The following is a 24660-nucleotide window of genomic DNA, read 5'->3' on the forward strand; positions in this document are numbered from 1 at the left end:
GAGATGTGAAAGCAAAAGAGAGCAATGTAATATGTGCAAATCAATAAAAAGAGTTGCACTCAACATTATCTTTTTATAGCTCTCTTTTTAGGTAGGAGAAATGTAGAACTTTCTCAATACCATCAACGCTTGACAAAAAAGATTAATGTGATGCTTAATATAATTGATGTTTCTTTTTCATCAACTTGCAGGCTTGTCTCTGTGTGAGTAAGTGCACCTGCCACATAATGTCACGTATTTCTTATAATTGATATAAACCTTGTGCTCTGAATGTCAGGCTGCCACTTTTAATCTATCTGTGTGCACATAAGAAAACACAGGGAAAAGCAGCTTGAAAAGTCAGAAAAAAATGATTGTGCTCATGATTTTACATCTCTATTTAGGGCTACAATGAGCCATTATTTTCAATTAACCTGCTATTTATTTCTCTAAGTGTTGATTAGTCTATTGAATGTCAGAAAATAGTGAAACATGTCTAAATCAGTTTCCCAGAGCCCAAAGTGATGTTGTTACAACGTATGTAAATAAATGTTCCATTTACAATCATTGAAGATTAAGAAAACCCACAAATACTTACATTTGAGAAGCTGCAAGCAGAGAATTTGTTTCTTTACGAACTCCAAACAATTAATCATGTATTAAAATTCTTGCCAATGAAAAGATTTTACCGACTAATCAAAGCGTCACTGCTGCTGGTTCAGCTAGAGACACTGGCTTCATCACATGTTCAACAGAAGAAATCAACAAAAATGTATTTGTTCCCCAGAACATCAATCTAGAAATAAAATAAACCTCCAAGAAGGAACAACATTACAGGGAGACACTTTTGCTGTCATTGTGTTGTCTCTGATGAAATTGAATTCACTCAAGCCGCCCCATTAAAAAGGTCAATCCTTCCTGGCCTGAATGGAAAATGATGTAGGCAATTAAATGGAATGGTCATCAAGAATATAGACCATCTATCAGAAAGTGGGCGTCTGGATAAAATAAAGGGAGCGAGTCGGTGCTCCAGAGCAGACAGAACAATGCTTCACTTGTGTGTGTTCTCAAGAGGACCTGATAGAGGACATGATGCATTGAGCCAATGGTGCCATTGCTGAGGACAGATATAAGGGAATAATAATTGCCTGTTTGTTTTTTGTTGCTGTAAAAAGCTTTTTTTTTTATATACATTTTAAGGTAGGCTGTTAGTAGCCATGTTGGTTATGATTAGTACATGTGTGTGTGTGGGTGTGTGTTGTGTGGGTGTGTGTGTGTTGTGTGTATAAAATCCTGAGTATTAACTGCCCTCCAGTGGTCACTATTAGGATCTGCAACACTACATTGAATAAAAGGCTGAATAAGTATATTATTATTAATATCAATAGTTCAACAGATGTGTTGTGTTATCATTACACATAGATGTAACATCAGGGGATCATTATATTGGTAAGTTATATGATGATATATGAACAGTCTAACTGTTGTCAATTATATACAGTATGTTTTGCAATAATACAATAGCACCATGTAATGAATGTGATTATGATTTACAACAGCAATCACACCTGTAGGCCTCATGATTGGTTGGCTTCTGGACCAGGACTAAGCAGTTATTGATAATCATTTAATATTTCCTATGAATCAGTCAAGGACCTATTCTAAAGATTATCCACAGTCAGGCCTCTCATAGCTAATAGTTTTAAACAGGTGTAAGTGAATGTTAATGTTGCGTCTTGTTTTTTGAGTTGAGAAATTATGTATATTTATATAGCCTATTTACAGTACTGTGTGCCTACTTTGGCATCGCTCTCATCAGTTTTAATGACATTGTTCACAAACTATTTTCAGCCACCCAGGGGCAGCATTGTATAACTTTGAATTCTCTGTCTATGCCCTTAATATTGCACTTTCTTCAGTGAAACAAACAGGTAGCCCAGCCAGAGGGCGGTGGTGCTATTGCACACTTGGCGCTAACCCTGCGCAAACTATAACTGCATGCATGTTCTCTGATCAGTTGTTATGGATCAATGTGGAGGGAGAGATGATTTTTTTTTTTACTTTAACACATCTGCAGGAACCTCAATGATGCTCAACTGGGGGCTCTGAAGTCTGTGCGCGCTGCGACGGATCAGTTTTGGAGTCGCCAGCAGTGCGCTTTAGCTGGACAGAGGACACACGATCACGAGGACTAGTCGCATCGTTTTCTTAAAGTTTGCTACCTTTTTTGCATGTATCTTTATCAGTGGATTTCTTATTCTAAAGTTCTCTACGTTTAAAGCTGTTTACATTGTGTGTATTTTTTATTTCTTTAAAATGGGGGTAAGCTTGCGTATCGTACATAAATGTTTTCGCTCTGTAAGTCCAGCCCTGCGCCCTCTCTCCTAAACTCTCATCTTTGCATTTAGTTAGTACATTTTGGCTGTACACTGTAGGGGCATCAAACGCCAGTGGGAAATGGCCAGCGAGCGGAAACCACGGCTTTGTGTCATGGTAAAAGCGGAGACCGGGTATGGATTTCACTTGCATGGTGAGAAAGGGAAGAGCGGGCAATTCATTCGCAAAGTGGAGCCTGGCTCCCCTGCAGAAGCGACAGGACTGCGCGCCGGGGACCGAGTGGTTGCAGTGAATGGGGTTAACGTGGAAAAAGAGACACACCACCAGGCAAGTCTCCTAGATGTGCATTCATAGTTGTGCTTTTACCTCATTTACCACAGGACGAGCGTTAGAGTTGCTTGTGCGGTGGTAGCCTATATCAACAGGTCACTGGCTGGTGCGAGCATCCTGGCAGATCAGTGTGGCATGGGACGGTTTCATCATCATTAACATAGGCTTTCTCCTCCCGGCGTGGTGGGAAACTATTGGTTCAACTTCTTTTTCAGCCTTTTTCTTCTTTTTGAGGTTGCCCACATAAAACCACATGTTGCTTTTATTAAAAACCTGCCTTTGCCATAGTTGAACTTTCACATGACCCATTTGTGACTAACTTGCACAGTCCCTTTGTCTGGAAAGCAGGTAGTCCTAGTCACTTCAGAGGGTTTTAAGCAGGCTGGGAAGACTGTGCTGGCAGGGGGGTCAGATAGAGACAGCAGGCGCAGATAATAATTTCCCCAAGGTCACAGACATGGAGGAACATCAGCTACCAACAACCTCACTGTATATTAGGTTTCTCTGCAACCTTGTTGCATCTAAGATGAAAACAACAACAAAAACTGTTATTTGAAGCTCTCCAAAATTGTCTGCTCACCTGGTGTTTTTAGTTGTGGTTAACACAAAGGATGCTGAGCATCAGTTAATTTGGACGTCAGATAATTATGTTACCTAAAGCCTACATATTAACTGTTAAAGAGCCCAGTATGTTGAGGGATGTTTCTGCCAAATTATTTAGATGTAAATTAGTTATATAATAGATTGATTCAAAGCATGCTTTGAACTCATAATTGATTCCCAGGGCCCATGATTTCATTGAATGTTTCGTCTTGTCAGACAGAACCGAAGACATTCAATTGTTTTTAATGTTAAGACAGGGAAACTCATTTAAGAGGTTGGACGCATCAACAATTTTGCTTTGTGCCATCTTACAGTACATACACTTTGATATTTTGGTCAATGCTGACCTATTTCTATCACTAGTCTGATGGGCTACTGTACGCCCACATGTCTAAGAAGTATGAATGTGTTAATACTTTGGCTGTGTAGAGCTGACCAGATGCTTTTAGAGAGACTGGTCAACCCAATAATGTTCATGTTGATGTGATTGGACTGTTCTTCTGTAGCTGCAGTCTGTACTGGTTCTCTGCAGCCAAATTGTGAGTTAATTTATTGTGCATTGACTTCTATGTTCTGTTGTTGCTTTTTCAAACAAAGTCAACAGTAACCTACTGTCCTATCCCATCCCTCAGGTGGTTCAGCGGATCAAAGCTGTGGACAATGAGACCAGGTTGCTGGTGGTGGACCATGAGACCTATGAAAGTTTGCGCAGCCTCCGCCTCACAGCCACAGAGGACATGGCTGTCCTCAGGGCCGGGATTCCTTCCTCCTCCTCTCCCCCAGCCTCCCCTTCACCTCCCCCATCTTCGGTCCCATCCTCCCCCAGCAAGAAGCGGGAGAACGGCTCGGTGTCCAAGCAGCCGGTCACACCAACCAGCCAGGTGCAGAAGCCCACCAGGAGGTCACCATCGAAGGCTGTGAAGAAGGTAAGCTAGTCCTCCTCCACCACAGCAGAATGCTAGAGGACATTGTACAGTCTCTAACTTGGTTATCAGTAATGATGTGTGATTTCTAGTCAAGTTCTATAGTAGATCTACATATTAAGATATGAGTTTTTCCTGTTTACATTATCCCAAATGTTTCCAACAATGTTTAAACACAGAGAAATAATTATATTCAAGGTTGGCTGTTCACGGCATCATATCCCCTCTGCGCATGCGTCAGCATTATTGTTGTGTGCCAGAACCTATTTTACCTATATGTTTTAACCTGATGAAGGATATAACTCATCAGAAGTCTGGATCTTATATTACAAGCTTATCAAGCTAAGCAAGTGTGTGACTTGCAGCCCCTCTAGGACACTCTTTGTCCACAAGTATTCTTAGATATTTGTCAACTTGCAAACACAAGAGTTTAAAATACTAAACACATTAGCAAACAGATTGCACATAGTGAGTCATCCCACATTCTTTCACCCCAGTCTCTCGCTGCTTTGCCAGTTTGAGATTAGATAAGTAGATGTCATGCAAGTTTTGATACCGTTCTGCAGCCTTCCATGCATGTTTAGTGTGTCTGTTTGTTCATTAATGTGTGTGTCCTGGAGGAAGAAAATGGATAGCGCTCCAGATGTTGTGTTAGAGGTCCAAGAGGGCAAGAGAAGTCAGAGAGCGGACCCTTCAATAGTTAGGAATCTGGCAACAGAAGAATAAAAGAATAAAGTTTTACAGGTCATTCACATCTAATTTTCCTGTATTTTACACATATTAACACATACTGCTTGTCACAGTTGGTTGCATAATTCTCAATAGTCATTTGATACAGTTTTTTTCATTCATTGTTTGGTTATTTCATGTCGACATAGACAGCAGGATGTGTTTCCGTCCGCTGTGTCTCTGCTGGGACGCAAATATCTGATCGGCTTTGGTTTCTCATGGCCCGATCATCTAGTCGAGGCCGCTCAACTTCTGCTCTCTGCATTTACACAAACATGTGTTTTCACTTAGGTTTGCCCTGCCTACATGTGAGCGGCACTCAGGCCCTACTTCTACAAGAGCAGTGACAGGGCCAACCAGTTAAATGTTAAATGTGTGTGTGTGTGTGTGTGTGTGTGTGTGTGTGTGTGTGTGTGTGTGTGTGTGTGTGTGTGTTTGTGTGTGTGTGTGTGTGTCTTTGTTCAGCTCTGGCTTTGTGACCTGTGGGGAGAACTCCCAGTGCTTGGTGGGATCTGATTGGCCCAGCTCAGGAAATGCTTAGAGGTCTCTTGTTTCTCTATGTAATGACTTTAATAAAAGGATGGAAAGAAAGTTTAGTAGGATGAGCCAAAAGGCATCAGCAGTGCAGAGGAAAAGCAGGAGAATTGGAGGACAGTGTTTTACATGCTGTAGGAAGATTGACTTTAACTTTATTTACACTGTGACTGACCATAAACTAACTCACTCACATTTATGCAGACTCAGTATTGACACTGCACGCTGATACATCACATTATGTATTTTGTGTAGTCATTGGTCCATGTGGCTGGAAAGGAGCTTTAGCAATCAGTGCAGTGTAATTACCACCACAAAAGCAGAGGGGAAAGCAGACTGATCAGAAATGAAACCACTAATCATCAAGTCATTAATCAATGCTAAAAAAAGAAAGTCTTTGTCTTGGTGTCTGTCTGTCTTTCGTATCTCTACAAGTCAACTCAGTTTGCTGTAAAACGTTTCAGTGAGACTGCTGAGAGCAGCAGATTTCTTCTCATAATTTTTACAAAAAGGCAGGAGAAAAAGCATGAGGGACAGATGGAGGGCAGACAGCATTTGGAATGAAGAGTGAACCTAAGAGTGAGAGCAGCCAATAACAACCTTGAAGAGTTGGTGGAAGGAGTTTGAAGACGTGCGCCTCCCCCAGTGGGGCAGGGGAGTGGGGAGCGCAAATGTTTGCAGGGTAGTGGAGTCATACAGTAATGTGGGGCGGTTTTTGAATAGGTGGGTGTGTGTGTAACGTATGTGCCTTTGTGAACTGAAGGTTTTCAGCATGATGTTGAATGTTGAAGATTGTAAAATAGTCTGTAAACATTAATCTCCCAGGCTGCCAGGGAACAGGACTAACTGGGCTGCACAACACAGTTCATAGTATCTTATTTTGTCATGCTTTGCTTTCTCTTCCATTTTCCTTGCAAACAGAAAAGTACTTGCATACTTTTAATGGTGGCAATTAGCCAAAATTTGAACAATTAAAGGCCAGAAAACAGCTACACATCTACCCAACTTCACAACCGCTCCAGTGTCAGACTTTGAAACCTACTACAGGAGGAAACATGAGGCCTGTGTTAAAGTGAGTCAATATAAGAAATGTGGCACTGGACTCATATGTCAAATTGTTTCACCAAAACAAAAAACAAAAAATTCTTTATCCCACTCCACTCCTCTCTGTAAAACAATAGGAGTTCCACAGATTTTAATCCAAAGGCCCGAAAAGACACCCAACATCGACTCCATTCTTATATTTCAACTGTATTCACTTGCACATTTGTCCAGTAAAATTCCTCACTAAGGTTTTGTGTGTATCTTTACCAGGTAACTTGACACCTTCTGTATTTCTCCTCAGTTTAATTGCTACATATTCTAACTCATAGCGCTCATCCCCCAGGTTTCTTTTGTGTTTTCTTCTGTCTGCATGTGTACATTCTTTAGTCCACATAAAATATGCGGTGTGTGTAGAAACAAAGGTTGTTTGTTTTCCTCCTTCATTTTATTACTGAATTTCTAACTTAATATAACAAACCAAAAAATATGAACAAAAATCTGTTTTCTCTATTTTTCTCATTTCTTCACCAATGCTCTCCGGCACAACAAGATTACAGTTCAGTTATGTTGGGCTGTTAGAAATCCAATTTTCAGACATTAACAGGCCGTTACTGTTGGTCTTGACCGACAGTGAATTACATAACCTTATATAAGCTGATAATCATGTCGTGCTGTATAGCCAATAGTTGTTTTGTTGTTGTAGTTGGCCATGAAGACTCAAAGGCCTCTGTCACATGCACATCACTCATTTTTAAACTACTTTTAACTCACAATCAATGATAAGTCTGCTCACCAAACCCCTAAGTGTAAAGTTACATCAAATATTTCCCTGGCTGTCGTCCTTACTGTATCTAACCAAATTATTTTAGCCATCAATCAACGTCTTGTTATTTTGTGTAATATGTGTTAACATGAGTGAGTTGCTGGACAAGCAGCATGTCAATCAACGCACTTTCACTTAGAAAATAATATATGCAAACAGTAATATGCATTGTGTGTCTTTTACATTACTTTAGTATTTAGTAATTTAGTGATGTTTACATTTAGTATTTATGGTATATTGAAATTGAAAGCCAAGTTAAATAAAGTGGGCACCAAAAAACAGACCTGAACTTAACTTCCGAGGGTTAAAAAACACATCTTGTTCTCAGTCCATCTGTATGTGACGCAAATAAAGGAAACTGTATTAAACTCAGGCATAAGCTTAGTCTGGTCACTTTCTTTGCTTTCCTCTCTCAAACAATTTTCAGTCTTCTTACATGCTTAATCATTTGCTGGCCAGCAGACAATTGCACACATTTAACAGAAACAATGGTTGAGAGAGAGTCTGCCTGTACCTGTTTCCGAGTTAAAGGAAGAGACGTTTAAGGGACCAGAACATAATGGCTCCAGTTTGAAACGTATCATGTTACCTTAACACACACCTGAGGTGTCCGTGCACTGTCTCCTGCGTACTCACACACACATGCTCAAGTGTGTCGTGTTTGTGTTATAAAGCTTAAGATAAAGTGCCAGGTGTCACTTTCTCACCAGAACCTTTTTTTAACTTACAAGCACATACACATGCACACAAAATTAATCTGCAACTATTTTGATAACCAATTAAAAGTTCCCAAAATTGAAAAGTAGTAGTAGTAGTAAAGCATAGTAAATAAAATATCTTTTTGTTTTTGACTTTTGGTCACTTTTGGGCATGTTTTTCCTTTAAATAATGTTGTGCAGACAGATAAGCAGTGTCAAAAGTCCCCATGAAATTTGTTCTACAGCCACATGGAAATAGCCATGTTCCTGGCATGGAAGTGGCTGCATTGTGGGGGAGATGGATTGTTTCTCCTCTCCCACTTCTCCCTGGCCTGAATTTTCCCTCACGGTTGGTGGTGAAGCCTCCACCACATGCACAAACATACTGTGGTCTTTTGCTGCTGTTCTCCCTAGTCCTGCTGCACTTCTGGTTGGATGGTGCAACACCAGGCTTGTTAGGAAGTACATCGCTATGGTAAAAGTCAGCATCAGGATTAGTGTGGTGGAAAGAGCAAAAACTTGAGGATTGATATAAAGTGTGTGAGAAAGGGAAAGAGAGACAAAGACACAAGAGAGGAGATGGAGTTTTGCAGAAACATGCATACAAATTCTGGGGCAGTGTCTTTTTTTCCTCTGTAAAGTACATTCTGAGTTTGACTTTTAATAAGGTTATTTCCAAGAGCTTTGAAACTTTATGATTTGTTTCAGTCAGACGCAAACTGTAAAGCAGTTTCAGTGGTCCAGATGACTAATCCAGCTGCTTGCATACTACTGTAACACACTAACATCACTTTTGTTGTAATAAACTTCACTACATCATGAGTAGGTGATCATCTGCTCTCCATAGAGCACACAGACACACACACACACACACACACAAACACACACACACACACACACACATACACTCACTCGAGCATACAAGTTTATGTGAATATTTGTTCATCAGCTTAACTCCATCTATACACCAGCAGAGACTAAACAAGTCAAACACAGAGAAGAAGAACACATGAGAGACTTAACAGTTTCCACAAAATCCTCCTACAGAGAACTTAAACTTAAATTAAATGTGCATCTATGCAGTTGTGGAGGGAAAGAGATCTGCGTGAGAAAACCACAAACAGAGAGCACTGTTTTAAGGGTCAGAGCTTGAGGTCATGGGGTCAGAATCAAATAAACACAAATAGTAACACTCGTGGTCATGAGAGAAAGAGAGAGAGAGAGAAACAGAAGAGATGTCTTTGGTGACAAAAGAAGGCTAGAAACATTGCTCCGCAGTAAACAGGCCGACAATTGCAGTAAACATCTTTTTTCAGACCTTAGTCTCTCTTTGCAGATGTTGTAAAGATGTTCACCGTCATGAAAAGACAAACGGTTTTAATTTTGTGTTTGGAACATTATTTTTTAAATGTCATCTCAAACAAAAAACATGGTCATCTCTGGCTAGTAACAATACAAAATGAGATGACAGCTCAGGTCAGGCACCCTGACATCGCTTTCTTGTCCTGGTCCCTAACTTTATGTCTCATTTTACCTGGGTTAACAGGGAAAAGGTGCTGCCTGTTGGCTCGAATGTAACAGGACACAGCACAGGAGTTTAGAGGCAGTTATCATTTCAGCCTGTGTGATCATCTTTGCACGATTTCTGCCTGCCACCAAGATATTTACTGCAAGGGACAAGCCAAATGACAAATGCTAACCAAATGTGTGGTGGTTTCTTGTTGCTCGGACAAAGCGTTTAAGGTTGTGTACAGTATAATACTTTGAATGGTCGTACAGTAGCAGTACAGTTAATATGGTAGCATGGAAGTAATGTCAAAAATATGTTTTGGCGAAGAGGAGGCATTTTATTTTCTTTGGCGTGTCAACACACAAATTGTTCTTGTTGAATTTTTTTTTATAGAATAAAACTATCCATAAAATTCAAATGAAATATGAAATTACATACATTTGTTTTTTTAAATGACTTTGGTGAGAGTAAGTGAATGTGCAATACTATTTTACTAACATCTGGAGCTGGTGTTCAAGACCTCCTCCAACCCCCCTCCTTCGAATACCAACTGTGTTACATCAAGATGCAGGGGTCCAGATTCTGTGTGTGTGTGTGTGTGTGTGTGTCTGTGGGTGTGTGGGTGTGTGTGTGTGGGGGGGGGGGGGGGGGGGGGGGGGGGGGGAGAGTAACCCAAATTCCTGGAGTAAAAACATGGTGTGTAGAATGTGGAAGGGTCACAAGTGGGAAAAGAGGGTGTGTGTGTGTGTGTCTGGGAAATTAAGGAACTAAAAGGGTGGAATCAGTAAGGTGGCTAATATAAGAAGTGTGTGTGGTATGAGTGAACACAGCTGTGTGTTTCCATGTATTATCTCCCCATGCAGAGCTGATATTATATTTCAATGTTGCCCTTGTAAACCCAGATGACTTTGACCTGATTGTCTCTCTACGGACTCAGTTTGACCTAGTTTACCAGCAAAAATAATTATTTGACATCTACGGGAAATGTCTTTGTCACTGTTTTATGTCAAATTGCAGTGGTTACATAATTTGATATAAACTAATAAAGAACACCTCTTTATCCAAGTTTTTATTTGGCAAAGTAAACCACGGATAGACACTGCTCTACTTAAGGTGACCTACCTAGATATGTAGGAGCTTCATCCAACTTTGGATTATCAAGTTTAGTAGTTTTTTTAATCAACTTACTATTTTTTTACACATCTGATGCTTACATCAATCTCTTACATGAAGATGATGATTCATGGTTTCATCTTAAAGTTTAGAATCCCACATCTACTACTACTACTACTACTAACTAACTAAAAGTTATTCTCTTTGCATTGGCTTTAAGCTGATTAGGGTTGATTTTAAGGTCATTCTCATTACTTAGGCCCTGAACACCCACGCAGGGGTTTTCAGTTATTTTGGCTGGTTGGAACTCTTGCCAGGACTGTTTAAGTGTGTATAGACTGATTGATTGAAATCTCCCTTAGTTTCTTGTTGCTTTTGTTGCACCATTTAGGGCAGGACAGATGAAAGGTTTTTCATACTTATTGGTAGAAAAGATTTGTGACTTAATAAATTCCCATCTAAACTCCGGTCCACTTCAACCTGAGCCAAGGTCTAGCCAGCCACAATAACTAAAATCAACTTTGTGGGTCTTCAGAGGCTTTGAAGGGCTTCTTTTTTGTGAGTTTTTTGTGTCAATATGTATCTAAATTCAACCTTAGATCCTGCAACAAAACTGCTGCTTGCAGTCAACCTATGGATACAGACTTAAAATGTGTAAATGTAACTCAGTGACTTAACCGATGCATTTCTACTAAAACACAAATTCAATGAGCTTGCATTTCTGCATTAATTGTTCTTTCAGTAGTGCTTTTTTAACTTAAAAATTTCAAAAAGAATTCAAACAAAATTTGTTATTATTTTTATCACCCAAACCATGATTGTAAGGCTTGTAAAGCTGTAACATTTCTTAACTGAACTCTTCCTATGCACAAATTGTAACTATAGCAATTGAGATACTTGGCCCATTTTTTCAGCATTATTTATAGATTGCACTATCTTTATATAGCTCTTACTGGGTCACAATATACACAGGCCTGCCATTTTCAAATCCTCTGGGAGGTATCTCTAAAATAGTTTTTTGAAATCATTAAAACTTGTATTTGGTCAGTTTCTAGGACTTTTGGATTAAGAATGTCAATTCTTGAAAAATACACCAACACTACTTATCTATGTCTATTTTCTTAATTTCATATTTTAGTTGTTGGATGTGGAAATATCAGTGGTGGAATGTCAGTGGAGAGTCAGGTCAGATGGCGACCATCGATCAATGTGCTGCCCACACAACAGCATCGCCAACAAAAACAAGAGAGAGAGAAGAAGAGAAACAAACACTACAGAGAGAGAGAATTCTTCATTTCCACACCTATAACAATTGCTCCATTGATGGAGAAGTGATTGATAGCAGTGAAGAGAGCTTTACCCCTTGTGTGTAGCTATTATTATTTGTGAGCACATGTACTTCAGTCTGTTTCACAACTTTGGGTTTATCACAGGTTTATCCATAGCTGTACTGTTATTCCTGATCACATGTGTGAGCCTGCATACATTCCCATGGATCGATCCACACAGTGTTCACTGTTTGTGTGAGTCAAGTAGATGTGATCTGAAAGAGGCCGTGTGGATCAACTTGTAATTCTATCGATACTTGGGTAACACTTGACAAACAAGAGGTGGAGGTTAAATCTAATGTGTGTTTCGCAGCAGACAGGAATCTGCATTAATTAATTATGCTTTGGAAAGTGAGCAAGCAAGATGAATATCTATCTGCTGTGTCACAGGTCGGAGCCGAACCCGGGCCCGCTGCGTCAAGGAGTAAACTTCTGTGTATGATCGCCCGCTCTACCAACTGAGCCATCCAGGCACCCTAAAAAAAATGTTTGTTAAAATGCAAAAAATAAAATGTTTGTCAAAGTTTCCCGGAGTGAAAGGTTACCAATTCTTTGACCACTTTTGTTTTAATGTCACAAAACGCCAACCACCCTACTCTTCAGATTGTCTACCACCGTACTCTTTCGCTCTCTTTCTCTCTCTCTCTCTCTCTCTCTCTCTCTCTCTCTCTCTCTCTCTCTCTCTCTTACTTTTACGTCCTAACCGAGGTACGAGGGATATCTGCCACATACTGATAACAGGGGTGTGGACACACAGACAGATGGAAAAACTAATCTAGTTATGTATTTAAATAAACAGAGAATAGATGAAAATAACTGCATTCACACTTAAAATCTCACTCCCTCATCTGTGACAAACACACACACACACACACACACACACACACACATATCAGCACATAACTGCTGAATATATCAGCCTCGCAAGCAGCCTACACAATTTAAATGAGATTTAAATTCAAAAAGGCAGAAATGATGTATTGTGCAGCCTCTTCACTGCATTTGAATGTGTTGTAACATGTGGTACTCAAAGATAAGAGAGGCACCAATATTAGAAGAGAAAAAGGGTTAAAGAATTTGGGCTTAAAGAAGATATGAAGTAGATTGACATGGCGTTTGAAATTAAATATGAGATTAAGGAAGAATGAAGTGTAGAAACATAGTAAGAGAGAAATGGAGAGAATGTATAAGAGGGATTTAAACCACCTGTTGGTTTGACTTATTCCCTCTCTCTCTGTCTCTTTATCTTGCTCTCTCTTTCTTTCTTTCTTTCTTCCTCTCTCTCTCTTTCTCTCTTTCTGTCTTTGCATAGTTTTACTAACCTTGTCATGATATTTTTCAGACCGTGAAAATGTAACACTGCAGGATATGTTGAGACGCTGTTATTGTACAGTAGGTTCATGAAAACAAACATTAGGTTGATGAATGGAAGCCAGTTTTGATGTATGTTGGTGTTCTGGACAATAACCTCAAATATGATTTTGGATGGTTTATTTCTCTACATCAGTGCTTTGAATCATTTTCTTTCTCCAGTGTCTACAAGCTATTGTAGCATGAAACAGGTCCATGCAAATTCAATCATCTTCACAAAGCAGGTTCTCATGGAAACGAAAGCTGCACTTTCTCTAACAGAGAGGCAGCGAGCTATATACACACACTTGTGTTTCCAAACCACTCACATTGTCAAAAGCCTTATGATTAAAAATGTGCTTGATTATGGTACTTTGCCATTGCACAAGGGTTACACTTGAAGACTTTTACTTTTAATACTTTAAGTATATTTTCCTGATGACACTTACATAATTTTACTTAAGTACCATTTTCATCATCTGTAATACTTCTTCCACCACTGGTCTCATCTGCGCTCAGTGACAGTTTCGCCTCCAGCTCGATGCTCTTCACAATATGTTTGCACACAGGAGTTTTGCAGCTTCAGCGCAGCTTTTCAGTTGGCCTGACAGTAGAGCTGAAGGCATCTGGAACAGCTGGTAAATGACAACAAACATCAACATCCATGTCCGCTTCATTAAATATATATGTATATAGGTCAGTGTGCCAAATGTTGGCAGAATATAATAAGCAGCTTGTTAGTAAGTTTCAGAATTGCAATGCAATAGCATGCTTTTTTTATGCTCCTGATATTTTTATTTATAGTTTGTGTTATGAATGCAAGGAAGTGAATAGTTTTTTTTCTTGGATCTAGACCAGTAGAATTATTTATTTCCCTTACATAAAGAAAGAGACATGCTGCCTCTGTGTGTATTAAAGTGCACTGGCATGTATAAACTGAAATAGAAGGTTGTAGCAGTGAAATAAAGGCATGATGTAACAAGCATAATAATCAGTGTAGCACAGGCAGACCCCAAAGTACACTGAAGGGTACCCATACCCCCATACGTGAAACACTGTGCTAAGCTGAGCTAACTGGCTGCTGGGTTTCCATCTTCAAATTTATCGTCATGAACATTTTTGTATTGAATTCTCTGCAAAAAACTGTATGAGATTCATTGGAACGGGGATTTTTAGACTCCACAATTTCAAACTATTCTTTTAAAACTTCTAATTTGTGTTAAATAGCAGGGGTGTAACTTAGGGAGTCCAGCTAATTATAGTTACAGTGGCGTTAAGAGTTGATGATAGATCTGAGATTCTATTGCAAACAGTGTCCAGAATGACAACTCGCTCCATGACTTATGCTGTATACCCATTTTCCAATCTGATCATGTTGCTCGTTGGCTCTTAATCTTTTTTCCAGGAGATGCATTCACTCTTTTTCTTACACATTCCACCTCAACGCTCCTCTCTCTCTTTCACTCGCTCATGAGTTATGATCTCAGGAAACACATAACACACACACACACACACACATGCTGCAGCAAAGCAGGAGACTTTGTAAAGAGATCTCAGCAGGTCAGTCCTGGTAGAGCAGCGCTGGACACACAAACACATTCAGCTAGCTTTCGTATCACAGAGCTGTTACGCAACACACCACCACACCAGTAGGATATCTCTGGCCAGTCCTCATGTATTCATGTTCTTTCTGCTCTTTGTGGTGCTACCTTGTCTTGCTGTCTCCCACTTGCCGTGCATCATTTCCCTCTCTGCCTCCCCATTTAGGGCCCGAGGTCCAACAACATCGGTCAGCGAAGGCCATATTGGAATTGTATGTTTATTATCACTTCGAAAACTAAATCCTATTTTTGAGGGGCTAAAGGTGCTGCATGCCAATATTGACTCATAGTCATTGTGCCACCTACTGGCAACAGAAGGTCAGCCATATGTGACAAACATCCCATTTATTCTACATGGTGTGGTCCACCTATGATGTTCAGCAGCATGTCGTATACATATTGTATGTGTTCTCTATTGCCACATTGTGGGGAAAGAAAGTTCTACAAAATTTGAAATATGGTTATCCAATGCCACACACTCCACAAATATCATGTAGTAAAATCCAACTTTAATGCAAAGTTTCTCTTTGACCAGAGTTCCGTCAGCACCTTGACGTGCGTGAAGGTGCGAGGGCTTGTTCATTGCTACTTGCAGCTTTAATTCTTTTCATTTTTTCCGTTGTCCCCTTTCTTTCCTTTTAATATTTACAAGCTCCAAATCCCTGTCACGGTTTTCTCCAGCTGCCTGTCATTTCCTTTCTTTCTTGTTCCCTACCCTCTCCTTTTTTCTCATTTTCACCCACTGAGATCTGGCCATATTTGCTCTTTTCCTCTCTGACTGAGCAATACTTAAAGCAACTGCGCACACACACACACACACACATATATATAAAAACTGTTATAACCAAAATATGTGGGACTCAGCAAATTTTTTTATTCTTTATTTGAAGCCCTTTTAAATGATCCATATATGGGCTTTGCATATAGACATAGAGCAATGTAACTACACACAAAACAAAAATAAAATCAACAGGAAATCTAAAGATTTGTATGTATTCTCTCACCCAGTTTAGAAAACTTTAACCCCTCTACTCTGCAGCTACACGTCTTCTCTCTGACTGATGGAACTGGCTATACTGGTCCCAGTGTTATATCCATGACAACTGGTTGTCAACCATGACATCAGCTAGTCAAATATGCAGGTTATGTTTCTGTTTGTACTTTACTGGCGTTATTCTGCATAAGAAATGTTTTTTCAGCGCTTCATTATTATTAGATTTTGTGGGCATCTTAGATAAACTCTGACAATAGGCCGCCAGCCACAAGGCTTCTCTGCTGCTTCCAAGACATGTCCCTTTATGGACATTTCAATCATCAAGCTAAATGCTGAGACGTGATCTTTTTTTTCATCAACCCTGCAGTGTGTAAATGAAGATACTGATGTGTTTGATTTGCCGTCAAAAGTTAAAAACATGGAGATTCCAGTATTTACATAGAACATCAACAAGCATGTAAAAAACTAGAATCTTTGGTATGTCATTCACTAAGGACGCCATTGTTCATGACTGCAAATTCCCCCCCCCCCCCCCCCCCCCCAGTTACTGTTGCTACACCTGTCAACGGTATCTAGGGAAAGCATGACCTTCAAGTAAATAAAAGCAGGCTTCTTGACCCACAATAATTTGTATCATTGTTTAATCTGGATGTTTTCTTTAGAAAATATACTTGGACCAGTCTGTTGTCAAAACGTAAAGCAGTTAGTGGAATCCACTACAATAACTTGATTGACATTTTAATGCTGCAGAAGTCAATGTTTTCAGCTCTTTTGAACACTGTAGGATTTTTGTAATATCAAGCCAAGCTGGGAAACAGGCTGTCAACTCCAGCATTTTTTCCAAGCTGAGAAATAACGTTGACAAACTGGGATAGAGTTCTTTGGGCCATGGAAGTTATGGAAAGTCAAAAGAAATTACATTGTGGCCATGGAACAACGGCATACTTATTGACTCAGGGCTTAAAGGAAACTTGACCTCCTGATTTATTAGAACGGGGATATTTAGTTTACGTTAATCCCCTTTTGGGAAGCCTGCAAGTGAGAGTATTGTTGAAAAATTATAACTTACATGCATACGTACACACACTCGATTTAAAGTTTCTTTGTAGCAGCTCAAAGACATGTATAACAGCACACATGCATGCATGCCCAAACACGCTTCATTGTGTTGTGGGCCAACAGTGAGCAAATGATCCTTGGCTGTGAAAGGGTTAACAGCGGTCATGATCCATCCATCGCAGTAGGCCACCGCTCAATTATTCAACAGGCTGCGATCTAGTTTCATCAACTGCCAATTCCACTGCCAGCAGTCGCACACAGAGGGAAATATGCAAACAAAGTAAACAGAAAATGAGTGATCTGGCCTTAAATTCAGGTCAGTGCTGCAAAAAACTTCTAACCTCGTGTCATGATTCATGTTCAATTTATTACTGTAGGCCAAAGAAAATTCTAATGTAGTCAAAATTGCGTAACCGAACCACACAGTAAAACACAAGTCTTGTGTGTACACTGTGTTCTCCTCCACATGTAATCACAGAGACTGACAGAGGGCTGATTGTGACAGGAATTCATGGGATGGCACTTGTCCCATTGACGGCACATCCTCTCAGTGTGCCACAGTCACACAGAGGTCAGTGTGTGTGCGTGTGTGTGCGTGTGTGTGTGTGTGTGTGTGTGTTTGTTTGTGTGTGTGTGTTGGGGCATCAAACTCCATAATGTTCTCTCGTGGGCGTGAAATATTCCATGTGGGTTACCTTATAGAAAAAGCACTCTGATTTATTGCAGAATTTTCCATGTGAACATTTATCACCCTGGAACATTACATGGACTCTGTGTTTTCCCATCAGTTCCTACTGCATCTCCTCCCATTGGGTTTCTGTTTTAAAAACAATGACAGATGCTGTTAACCGGCTGCTTTCCTGATGACAAGCTGGTTCGCTGACAAAGGGGGAAAACACTGCATATCATTTTTATCTCTCTCATCAAAATGTTTTTCACAAAAAACAGGAAGTTTCAACCCCCACAGTTCAAACAAATATGGTGACCACATTTCATTTGATGGTCTCTCGGTTTTGGAGAGGTTGAGTGGCAACTTCAGGCCCTCCATGCCTCTGTGGCTAATACTCTTAAAAAATCTTTCAAACCAGGAGTCTCTGTCCTTTACACTTTTACACATAGGTCAGACATTTGCAAACACCAACCATCAGTAAGGAACCAAGAACACACACAGTCATGTTATCACACTCTGTCACTGACAGAAACTCACACAATTGAGCTCACACAGATCAAACCCAAAGCACAAAAAGACCAAACCAAGTGTCCAAAATGCATACAAATGTCAAAGATTAAGACTTTAAGAGATGGCACAGGCCCCAGGGGGTGATTAGTGGGGTTATTGAGAGGCAGTCCGAGGTTAGATTGGCAGACACTTGTGTCACCCCCACATGATGACTCCCAGCTGTGCTACTCTTACTGTTTATGTTAGAGGAGTTCCACTCCAAACTCTTTTCCTTCCCATGGTGGCTAACTGGAAACTTCTCTCATCTCAATTTTTCTGAACCACTCTGTTTATCTGTCTGCTGTACAGTATATCTTCGGGCTCTGCATACTCTTAACGCCACTGTTTCTTTTCTTGAACACTCTTATTCAATCCTCTTGCTGCATCTCATTTTCTATCCCTCCCACACATGCTCCCCCTCCTTGCGTTTTTCCTTCCTCTTTGCTGCCATGTTTCTCCTTTGCATAGATCCCAGGATGCTAATACATTTGATTGTAAATTGATTTTTCTCCCCCTTGGAAGATCTAACCCAGCTGCTCAATCCAGGCACTTCCTCTCCAGCCTTGAAAATGAGGATCTTAAGGGATTCATGAGAGTTGTTGCTCTCTCCCTCTCTCTCTCTCTCTCTCTCTCTCTCTCCCTCTCTTTCTCTCTCTCTCTACCCTTTCCTTCTTTGGGCAAGCTGCCTAGATTGCCATAACCCTAGCCTATTCCTAAAAATCTCAGTGCCTGAAATGAAATAATATGTTGCCATCTGTTTTTATACAGTCTAGAGGTAAATCTGCAGGCATTGTTGTGGAGATCGAGGCTCAGCCATGATTTCTAAGATGCATTTGCAGTAATCAAACAAGAATGCTGAAGGGGAGTTAGTTAAAAGTTTTTTGTTAAAGCTGTCCTCTTTCTTTCTGTCAGAATAAATCATAAACCATCTTCCCCTCTACACACCACAGTACTTGCTTTCTATCTCTCTCTCTCTCTCTCTCTCTCTCTCTCTCTCTCTCTCTCTCTCTCTTTGCCTCTCTCACCCCTGCCCACATACTACATATGTATTTTTAGCAGGCACAAGCTGGACCATGATGGTTGCTTCACATATCCAGTGAAAACAATAGACTTCTCATGTTGCGTAATACGATTGCAGATCTGTCCTGTGCACACAATATGTGCACCGTATGTAGACTCATATTTGGTCACCCAACACCCACTCTACCTGTCTGTTACCTCACAGATGATATCAGCTGAGGTTACAGAGCTTGTTGCCAGTCATCATCCGTCTCATTGCCCATTCCATTCCTGGTGTGTAGGTGGTAAATCAGTGATCACACTGTAGAGCTTTATTTCAGAATAAAGTACACTCTTATAAAATGGGACATCTACTGTGTGGTACGACTGAATGACACAAAATTAATGTACACAATGAATGTGTAATCAACAAAGAATGATGTGCACCTTGAAGTGACACTTCACTCACATGGTCTTGTATAAAACATTCACCCTACAGGCTAAATGAGGACTCACCTGCTGTGTTCACATGCCCTGCAGACAGCACAATGCCTGGGCCAATCTTTCTACACATGCTGCACAATGTAAACCTCTTGTATAGGCTTTGAGGCAATATAGAAACCAATCTCTCTGAGCTCTTGTGGATTCTTCTTCACAATGTCTTTGTCATCATAAAACAAGTGATTAACCTTTGCATTCTTTATATATTTTACCTGTATAAAAGACAAGTACACACTTTTCTCACTCTCTTCCAGGAGGCTGTTGTTCAGGCTGTAGCCCACATCCAGCCCCAATCCCAGTCACAGCCCCAAGTTGACCCGCCTGAGCTTGTTCCACGTCTGTGCCACCTTCTGCGATCCGACACGGGCTACGGCTTCAACCTCCACAGTGATCGGTCCAGGCCCGGACAGTACATCCGCTCGTTGGACCCAGGATCACCTGCAGACCACGCCGGTCTGCGGCCACAAGACAGGCTCATTGAGGTAGGACGGAGGAGCTTGGATGGATTGTCACTGTATGAAAATAAAATGCAATCCAATGTAAACAAACAAAGGTTTTTCAGATATACACAGATTAGGCCCTTTGATTAGATGAAAAAAAATTCTGAATTTTTGAAGTAATATTCGTCCCTTAATTCACAAGCCATCTCAAGAGTGGATGCAAAATTGGGGAGGTAGCTTTTTAGATTTTGTCAATAGCTTTTTCATTTAAATTTCACAAGCACTTCAGTCCAGCTTTATTTTTTATTTGGATTTCTTGCAACTTAATGCACCTTTTACATCTTCTCATTTAATATAGATGGAAATAGAGTTGGGCATTAATATGGTAATACAGTATAGCGCTGGGTCTTAAAAAATAGCAACGGTATCAGTTTCAATACCGTCATTAAAAAAATGCAATGCACTTATATAGGAGACAAGGATTAAATATTAAGTATAATTTATTTAATGCCTAAAAATTCTTATGTGTGGTTGTCATCACGTGACAGTGGGGAGGAGAAAGAAAGAGAGATGGAAAGATAGCAAGTTACGCACCGAGTGACCTGGTCTCGAAGAAGAAAACGACTTCTGCAGTTTGGCAGCATTTTGGGTTCCGGCGTAATGAGAAGGGAGAGGTGTTTCAATATTAGTGTTTGGTATTCAGTTTGTGAACAGTGTAGGCACAAGCCAACAGTTTGGTGATGCCATCTGAGCCTTACGTCATCATTTTCAATTAGTCACAGTAAAACTGTATACTGCGGTAAAATAATGAGGGGGTTTGACGGTATCAAAATTGGGTTATTGCTCACCTTAGATGGCATTAAAAAAAACATTTAACACACAACTAAGCAATCTACAGGATTTCTAACACCTTCTTCTGGAAATACAAATACAGATATAAATACAAATGTTTATGAGACTGGGTGGTGTAGCTGTTGGAAGTGTGAGCACAATAAGAAGTCAACGGGGTGATGGGAACTTGATGGAATGGAAAGAATTTGAATGTAGAACGTCAAGCACAGCCAAGGTGAGTGAGCGAGTGTTTTCATGCATAGGTGCACTTGGCACAGTAGAGAGTGGAGTGAGGAGATCATAAAAAAATGTGCTCACGCTAATGAGGTGTAAATTGATAAATGAGTTTGGGTTAGTCTGGTACATGTCAGAGAATAATATGATTGACTGGGTGTGAGAAAATCCCTTGAGAAACCTTTTGGAGCCTTTCATGTTGCCACTTTGGATAATCATGGTTTACCTCTATCTTTTTTCTCTATCTTTTTCTAGGTGGGTTTGAACTGTATATGCATGTTGCTGTGTGCCTACACTCCTGATATTGCACATGTGCCCACATTTCCACACAACCATCCAATCCATTATCTTTAAATAAATCTACATGTACGCTTGAATGACCTTAACTTCATGACACACCAACCACCAACCTTCTGCACCACCAGTGCAGGTAAAGAAGCTGTTTACTGCTCCGAACATCATTAGAAGTCCACAGATGTCTTTTCATATAAACTAGTGCTGTCATACAATATTTAATCGCGATCAATCGCATTAATGTCATAGTTAAATCGCAATTAATCGCAATAATTAATCGCATTTTTATCTATTCCAAATGTCCCTTGATTTCTTTTAGTCCCATTTTTTTTTCTTATTTTTAATGCTGTTATTGACATGGAAGTGTGGATTGGCTTGCTTTGTGCAAATGTTGTTTTTATTGAAAACAACATTGGCACATAGCCTACTGTAGTGTTCTATTTCACACGTAACATTCTCACCTGCAGCAGTCATTCACACCTGGAACAAATAATCTCTCACACAATATAACACTGTCCATCACTAAGAGGGTGAAACAAATACTTTGATAAGGGGGCGGAGATATGGCATCAGCTGTGTGCTTGGCCATCAAGTGGTATTTCAGACTGAACGTGCTGCTATAGTAGCTCAGTTCACAACAAAAAAACACACAGATCACTTTAGTCTTGTCAATGGAACCATGTGGCATTTTTTTAAAGTAAACTTTCCATTCAGAATCTTTATGGAATCCATTTTGGCATCTCTCACTCGCAATCCACTCAAAACAGGTTATTACTCTTTGGCCGACTCGCAAGCCCCAACCAGTGTGTGCGGCTTGCCTGTTGTGTTATTTCTAGTCTAGCTAGATGCGGTGTGGTGTTGTAGTTTTTCAAACGTTACTAGTTGTTGCAACAGCATGTGTAAAAAACTATGTTTGCTATGCCAAAAAAGAACGTTAATCTCGCAATGAGGAGAGTCTGAAAACTATAGTCAAAACCTACAGAAAAGTTTGAACAGTTCATGCGTTCCCCCAGACAGGATCGAATACAGATGTGACCCCATGTACACATACTGTCACAACTGTAATTAAAATGGCAGAGGTCACACTTTTGTCTGTTGTCCGGCTCCTGTTTCTAAAGATAACAAGACATAAAGCCTGGAATCTATCTTCACTGTGTGTCAGCCAGGAGAAAGAGGGAAGTGGCCAGTGATAAAGAAGAAGAAAGTTGATTATAAATTAGTCTGATTGCATGGACTGACAGAGGGAGAGACATAAAACATAGAGAGATATAGAGGCAGACGTTTGTGTTAAATAAGAGAGGGGGAAAACGAAGCTGAGAGTGACAATGCATGCAGGAAGAAAAAGAGTTTACTTCACAAAGTTTCAGTCTTAAACACAAACACATACATTTAAGTGGCAGTCCCACAAAAGTTAAAGGGTCATTATTCCATCTCTTAGAAGTCTAGAAGAGGCAATGGTTGACATGGGTGTTCAGTCAGCTTTGCCCAGGTTAAAAAACAATGCTGGCAGTAGAAACAGAATCCGCTGTAATGGCCAAGTTTAAACACATACGGGGAATTGACTCTGGCTTTTTGTTGCTCTCAAAGTACAGCTAAGAACAACGACAAAGCTAAACATAAACATTATACTAATAATGTGTTATAACATAATTTTCATTATGAGCAGTTTTTCATCTGAGTGTACACACACATTATTACCATTCATTCCCATGACCTTTGCCCTCATTGGTTGTACATCAGGATCTAGACCAGGCTGCAGATCAGGCCAAACAGGACCTGCGTAGGGTCTGATAGTGAGGTTAAACAGAGTTCCATTAGGAGCTCTCAAAATGTAAAGTAACATTGTTTAGTTTTTGGATCATTTTTTACTTTCCAGTCAGCAATTGGTTCCATTTGATAGCAGTTCATGACAAATTTGCTAAAAATCAGCATGCTTGAATGTTGCTTGACAGCAACATGTCAGCAGTTGACACAAAAGCTAAATTAAGTGAGTACATTTTGAAAAAATCAGTAACCTGTTAGCTTAGCATAGCACAAAGATATAAAAAAGGGAAACAGTTAGCCTGGCTCTGCCCAAAGGTAATATAAGGTACTCAGTGTAAAAACAACAATTAGCTGTTTTACAAGGCGGCAGGGATTTGTGCCAAGAAATGTGACACATACCGGTGGAGCCAGGCTAGTTGTTTCCCCTTGTTTCCAGTCTTTATACTACATACTACTACATATTTAACATACAGCTATGAAAGTGATAGCTGTTTCTAGAGATGGGATAAAATTAATTACATAGATGATGAAATGTTCATGTATCTGCCCATTATGACCTCATAAGGGGCAAGATTCTCAATCAACCCATCTGAGCTTTCATTTTCTCAAAGGCAGAGCAGGATAGCTAGGACTCGGTTTATACCTATCTCCATTTCTAGCTACTGGGGGAACCATAGGCAGGCTGGGGGAATTCATATTAATGTTTAAAAACCTCATAAAGGGACATTTTCATGCCATGGGACCTTTAAAGTCTGTAAAAAGGCAGAATGCTGATTACACATGCCGGTGTACTGATGCTCCACTGGAACATTAGACAACTGATGAGAGTGTGTGGGAACATCCTGTAGCAGGTCACTGAGGACAGCAACAGTCCGCCACCTCCCTTTATCTCTCCATGGACACATAAAAAATCGCACTTACATGCACACACAAAAATGAATTTGGAAGGTACTAAAGACAGCATCAGACCAAATGTATTTTAATTAAAGGAGCTTTATATACATGATGCATGTTTAGTTCATGTGAAGAGCCCCTGATGATACTTAGGAGTATCACCAGATACGAGTAAAGTTTCATGTTGTGTTGAGCCTTCTTTGTGGCCATTTGAATAAGGCCATTTGACTGAAAATGAAAATATGGTCAATCTTAAAAGTGTTGTTTCCATCCTAATTATGCTTTTTGAACAAATGTTTGACTCAGGTACATTAGCAAAAAGACCATAGGTTGCATTTTGGCTAGAGTAACGCTTTAAAAAATAACTTTATTAAGTGTAAGATAATAAAAAATTAACTGTTCTAGTAAAAATTTGATTTGGTGGTGTGTGCGTGTGTGTGTGCGTGTGTGTGTTTGTGTGTGTGTGTGTGTGTGTGTGTGTGTGTGTGTGTGTGTGTGCGTGTGTGCGTGCGTGCGTGTGTGTGTGTGT

The 24660-nt window shown here is 40.1% G+C and overlaps 1 protein-coding gene across 1 annotated transcript in view; it reads left to right on the forward strand.

The window, feature by feature from the left end:
• The first annotated feature begins 1898 nt into the window (after positions 1-1898).
• Positions 1899-24660, forward strand: part of LOC117958043 (Na(+)/H(+) exchange regulatory cofactor NHE-RF2) — a 29290-nt gene continuing 6528 nt past the window's right edge. The window contains exons 1-3 of the mRNA XM_034894263.1: positions 1899-2643; positions 3882-4175; positions 19929-20156. Of these exons, the coding sequence (XP_034750154.1) occupies positions 2437-2643; positions 3882-4175; positions 19929-20156 (729 nt within the window). The 5' untranslated portion in view covers positions 1899-2436. The remainder of the gene's footprint in view (positions 2644-3881; positions 4176-19928; positions 20157-24660) is intronic.

Source organism: Etheostoma cragini, chromosome 15, assembly GCF_013103735.1.
Source record: "Etheostoma cragini isolate CJK2018 chromosome 15, CSU_Ecrag_1.0, whole genome shotgun sequence".
NCBI classification, from domain to species: Eukaryota; Metazoa; Chordata; class Actinopteri; order Perciformes; family Percidae; genus Etheostoma; species Etheostoma cragini.